Source organism: Lagenorhynchus albirostris, chromosome 13 (genome assembly GCF_949774975.1).
Source record: "Lagenorhynchus albirostris chromosome 13, mLagAlb1.1, whole genome shotgun sequence".
NCBI classification, from domain to species: Eukaryota; Metazoa; Chordata; class Mammalia; order Artiodactyla; family Delphinidae; genus Lagenorhynchus; species Lagenorhynchus albirostris.
In genome coordinates this window covers 29902348-29908347 of record NC_083107.1, presented here as the reverse complement: position 1 = coordinate 29908347, position 6000 = coordinate 29902348, and the positions used below count along the sequence as shown (strand labels likewise).

Here is a 6000-nt window from a genome sequence, read left to right as displayed (position 1 = left end):
TTTGGGGGGGAAAAATAAAGGAAAAGATATGAAGATAAGGAATAGCAGTACCCCTTTTCATATTTACTCCCAGACTTTCTTTTACTTTAATCTTGCTGTATGTCAGTGTAAGTACAAAAGCTCTTAAGGAGGGACAAAAAGCAGCAAAGCCAAGTTAGAAAAACACGGTAGAGACTTCCCTGGTGGGGGCAGTGGTTAAGAATCCACCTGCCAACGCAGGGGACAGGGGTTCGAGCCCTGATCCGGGAAGATCCCACATGCTGCGGAGCAACTAAGCCTGTGCGCCACAACTAAGCCTGCCAGCCACAACTACAGAGCCTGCCTTACCTACAGTCTGTGCTCCGCAACAAGAGAAGCTACTGCAGTGAGAAGCCCGTGCACGGCTACAGAGTAGCGCCCGCTCACCACAACTAGAAAAAACCTGCGCACAGCAATGGAGACCCCATGCAGCCAAAAGTAAATAAATAAGAAAACACGGTAGAAGAGAGAAGTGCAGAATAGGCGAGACGAAAGGGTAATAGTATTTAATAAGCGTTTAACAGACTATCTTATTTACTCTGCACATCATCCAGACGAGGAAACTGGGGCTCAGAGAGTTAAATAATTTGCCCAAGGTTGCACTGTTAATAAGCGGGTAGCAGAGTGGGAGTTTGAACCCAGGGGTTAAAATCTGAACCTTAAGATGGTGGTCTAGGGAGAAGGGCGAAAAACGGCAGGGAACATATATGGTAGCAGACTGGCTTTGTACTTCTGTAACTGTCGATGGGAACTAGTTCCTAGGAACATGGCTACTGCCTCCATCAGTTGGATCAGGTTTGCAGGAGCGTGCCATAAAGCAGCCCAGACTAATATGCTGCCTTGAAACACCTGGCTATATGCAAGGGCCACTAGTTGCAGAGTGTCACCGACCTCCAGCACTGCCAATGAAAGGTGGGGGTCAGCACCTGCTCAGGTATTAGGTCCTGCAACTCAAAGTGAGGCTTGCAGTCCAGCAGTGTTTCTTCAGTCCATCAACTTTCTTTATTCAGCTTGATGTTACAAATGCGGAGTCTTGGACCCTACCCTGGAACTTCTGAATGAGAATATGCTTTCTAACTAGATCCCTGGGTGATTCCTATGCACACTAAAGAACTGTTGTTATCATGTCACCCTGCTCCCTTGGTGATACAGGTGGGATGGTAGAAAGATGTGAAGGGAGCTTGTGGCACTGGATGGTGGGAGGGCTGGGATAGGGAGGAGGTTTTAGTTTTCTGTTTTGGCTGTGCCACGTGCCCTGTGGGATCTCAGTTCCCCGACCAGGGATTGAACCCGAGGCACGGCAGTGAAAACCTGGAATCCTAACCACTAGGCCACCAGGGAACTCCCTGTAAGGAGGTCTAAAAAGAGGATCAAATACGGAGTATCAGCAAATATCACAAGATGTGAAGGAAGAAAACTAGGAAATCAGAATCTGGGAGATTAAAAAACAAAAAAGAACATGTTGAGGGGGGAAGCAGGTCCATCTTGGGAAAATTCACCAAAAAAATAGACACAAGGGCTGTTCTCTGTGACTGACTTTTCTGTGTTGTCTGTGACTTTTGCCTGAGAGGGTCCATTCACTCGAAGGGCTGGAGGAGGGCAGTCCCTGCCCATTCCCTCACCTTCAACACATAGAGTGGGATTTCTCTGAATTCTAGTGGACGGCAAATTTTGGCCTGTTTCTGACATGGGACACCAGGCGGTGACAGCAGAATGCTTCTTGGATGACATATACAGGTTGCACTCTGTAAGTGGCCAGGCCTGGGGGCTGGTGTGGGTGCATGTGTATGCACATGTGGGCTGGAGGGAAGGGAAGTGATTGGCAGATCAGACATGACAAGAATCAGTGAAAGATGGGGTGGACATATGCGACTGGAAATCGCTAGGCCCAGAAAGTCACAGAGCTGATGACATCTGGTACCTTGAGAGAGCCAGGTGGCAGGCCTACAGAACTCCACTTGGGTGCTTCTTGGAGTCAGATTTTCTGGAGGCCTCTGAGTGGCCTATCGCTCCTCTAAATAGTAAGTAGCAAGCTGTTGAGATGATAGCAGTTCTGGTAGAGGCAGGTGTGAACCAAAGTGTTCTGGGTGTAGGAATAGCAAGCTGTTCTCATGATGCCCATCATGTTAGGGCCCCCCGCCATGTTGCCTGGAGGAGGAGTTAAGATGCCATCCATCTCAGACCCATCAATACGCTCAGTCTGAGGATGGTCCGTCTGTCTGTGCAGTAGACAGGAGGCTGTGTGGACCTGGAGGGTCTTGCGCTGCTCACTCCAGAACACAAATAGTGGCTGCAGCATGGGAAAGCAGCAGGTGGGCAGCCCTCAGAGCTGGGAGATTCCAACGCCTAATGGAGGTGTGCAGTGGATGGTACAGATGGGAGCATGTATGGGTGGGTGCAGGGTTTGAAGAACACTGGACTGTTGGGAGTAGCTAGGACCACTCTACTCTTCTGGCATGGGGCAAGTCTGAAATGAGGTCAATACTGATGGTGTCCCAAAGGTGTCTGGATGCTGGGAGTGGGTGTAGCAACCCTACTGGTACTCCTAGGACCATGCTTGACCTGGTAGAGAGGGTATCAATGTAGAAAAGGTCAATGTAACTCTGAACCCCATTTCAGATTTTGATGAACTGTGTTGGTGGGCTGGGGTGGTCCTGGGTAGAAGATCTTGGCGCTCGAGCGGGGGCCTCTTTTGGTGAACTATTTGCCCCAGGCATGTGTCTTATGGCTCCTGTGGTTCTTCTGGCCCCTGTGGTTGGAGTCAAGTACTGCTAGACCCAGCCAGGATCTGCCTGTCACTCACAGATTTGGCTTGATCAAAAAGCTGTGACTGATGTCCTCAAAGTACTGAGGTGGAAAGACTTCTCAGAACAGGCCAACCACTGTGCTTCCTCGGGTGTTTTTGCTTGTAAAGCAAACACTCTGCCGCACCTAGTTTTAATTTCTCCTCTTCTCTATACCTATCCAAGCCCTTCCTCTCCTTTATTTTATTTTATTTTGTCCGTGTGGCACGGTTTGTGGGATCTTAGTTCCCCGACCAGGGATCAAACCCATGCCCCCTGCAATGGAAGCGTGGAGTCCTAACCACTGGACCACCAAGGAATCCCCACCTTTCTCTCCTTTAAAGCCCAGCACAGGTCTAATTCTCCATGGACCTCTGGACTCTCCTCAAGGATTTTCCCCATTGTCAGAAGCACTTGGGAGCTCTCCACACAAGCTAGCTCCTCAATCCTAGATAGACAACCCTTAATTTGCCTACCCATCCCCCTCTTGTAGGGGCACAGCTCCCCCTTTCACCAAAAATGATCACAGACTCCCCCACCCCCACCCCAGTTAGGCCCAGCAGAGCCTTTCTTTTGGGGATTTTGGACTTTGGATCAGGGAGAGTAGAGCAGTCAGTCCTGCTCTAGTGTGGAAGTGAAAGCCATACTTTCAGGTGCATTAGGAGCCAGAATTCCTACCAGAAGGAGATGCTCTGTGCTGAGAGTGAGGCCTCAGGAGAGGTGGAGATGGGTCAGATGGACCCTGGCTGCAGGGGTTCTGAGGCCTAGCCACACCCCAGCTTCACCCCAGGATGGTTGTCCAGCCCTATTTTAATGTCCATGAACCAGTCATTCGTTCGCATTTTGCCTGAGCTGGTTAGAGCTGGGTTTTTGTTATGTGCAATCAAAACAAAAAGCCTACCTAAGGACTTTTCTTGTCTTCCCAAGGACAGTGAATTATAAGGAATTTATATTATAAGGCAACATGACACAGTGGAAAGAACATGCACTTTGGAATAAAATGAAACATTTTTAATGCTGTTTCCAGCAAGATACTTAATCTCAAAGAGACTGTTTAAATTCATAAAAGAAGGGGTGATGGCTAAACTCAAAGAATGATGAGGACTAAATGAGAAAAATGATCAAATGAGAATCTAAATGAAAATGCCTGGGATGTAGCAGGCAAACAGGAAATGTTCATTCCCTTCTTTTCTCCTTAAAGGCAGGCTTTCATTCTGTGTCTTTCAGTGTATCTCCTGTGATCAATGAATTAAAAAAATAGGAATTGAATTTTACCACCTGTTAAACTTTTTGGAGAGTAAAGAAGGAAAGAAATATCAAGAAAACAAGCAATTACAAGCATTAGTTTGAAATGTCAAATACTGCCTTGACACCTGGATCTCTTTTTCCTGTTTTACTATCACCTGAATCTCCCGAAAGGTTTATAATTTTATAATTAGGCCAACATGAGATATAATTTGGAAAAACTAGTGACACTGTGCTTTGAGAAGAGAATAAAAGGGCATGACTGGAATTCTGCCAGGATGATCATCAACATTCTGCCCTAACCGGGGTACTATTAACTTTCCAACACTGTTGGTGTTAAGGCAAGTGCTGCTAACTTCTTAGAGAATTAGGAAAAGGTTGAAACAAACTCTAAAGGTGAGTCCTTCGAGAAGGTATGTGGGCTGGTTTTCTTTTTGTTCCTTCAAAAACTAGCCAGGAATACCACCCAATTTATAATGAAGACTATACACAGCAGCACCAAAAGGGCTATATGTACAAGAAGAGTTTTTCTTCAACAGAATCCACTTGAATGTGTTGAGAAACCGTATCTTAGCTAAGAGTAGTTCACTAAGGAACAGAGCCATCTAAGTGCCTAACTAGTATTTAAAGTTGTCAAAGGGTGGGGATGTGCAAATTTAGCAGCGAAAGACTCTTTTGTTTTGCCTCAAGGGAAAGTGATGGTGGTCAGAGGGGCCAGTTCCAAGGGCTGGTCCAGGGGGGGCCGCTGTTCTTGGTACTCCGCCACATGCCCATTGCGGTGGTGACCATACTCAAACTTGATCCGCAGCTCGCCAATCTTGGATTGGGGAAGAATATCTGGAATCCACTCAATGATGAAAGGTGTTGGCTCCTTTTGATCTGGGGAAGTGTTGCCTGAAGAAAAGAAAAAAAAGAAAAGAAAAAAGACTGATTAGTACAATTCCAAAACAAATTTGAGTCTGGACAGGACTTCCCTGGTGGCACAATGGTTAAGAATCTGCCTGCCAATGCAGGGGACATGGGTTCGAGCCCTGGTCCGGGAAGGTCCCACATGCCGTGGAGCAACTAAGCCCGTGTGCCACAACTACTTAAGCTCTCGTGCCACAAATACTGAAGCCCGTGTGCCTAGAGCCCATGTTCCGCCACAAGAGAAGCCACCACAAGGAGAAGCCCGCGCACTGCAATGAAGAGTAGCCCCCGCTCGCCACAACTACAGAAAGCCCGCGCGTAGCAACAAAGACCCAATGCAGCCAAAAATAAATAAATAAAATTTTTAAAAAATTGAGTCTGGACTTAAAAAAAAAAAAAAGTATGGTACTGGCATATGTCTACACAGATTAACAAAACAAAACAGAAAGATCCAAAATGGATACAAAAAGAACAGGAATTTAAAATAAGGTAAAAATGGCATTTTCAATTAGTACAAGAAATACAAGTGTTTCTTTTTTTTTTTTGCGGTACGCGGGACTCTCACTGTTGTGGCCTCTCTCGCCGTGGGGCACAGGCTCCGGACCCGCAAGCTCAGCAGCCTCGGCTCAACGGGCCCAGCCGCTCCGCGGCATGTGGGATCCTCCCGGACCGGGGCACGAACCCGTGTCCCCTACATCGGCAGGCGGACCCTCAACCACTGCGCCACCAGGGAAACCCACAAGTGTTTCTTATAACAAATGGTGTGCATCAACTACATAATTATCTGGAAGAAAATAAAAGGCAGAATCTTACCTCATAACTTACATCAAGATAAAGTCCAGAAGATCAAAGATTTAAACGTGAAAAACTCAGGTTAAAGAATGCTTTTGAAAAAATGTAAAATACTAGCAGAATTAAAAATAAGCATATGGTATCACCTTCAAAACTATGGAGACAATTAAGCATAGAAAACATAGTCCATTTAGCAAAAAACAGAAGAACAAAACAAGGAGACAGAAGACCAACTCTATCAATTATAATAAAG

General features: G+C 46.5%; 1 protein-coding gene across 6 annotated transcripts in view; it reads right to left on the bottom strand.

Moving 5' to 3' along the window:
- Positions 1–3797: 3797 nt before the first annotated feature.
- C13H2orf42 (chromosome 13 C2orf42 homolog) overlaps positions 3798–6000 on the bottom strand; it is a 42194-nt gene continuing 39991 nt past the window's right edge. For all 6 annotated transcript variants that reach the window (XM_060168694.1, XM_060168693.1, XM_060168692.1 and 3 more), the window contains one exon: positions 3798–4940. In XM_060168694.1, coding sequence (XP_060024677.1) covers positions 4732–4940 — 209 coding nt within the window. In that variant the 3' untranslated portion in view covers positions 3798–4731. The remainder of the gene's footprint in view (positions 4941–6000) is intronic.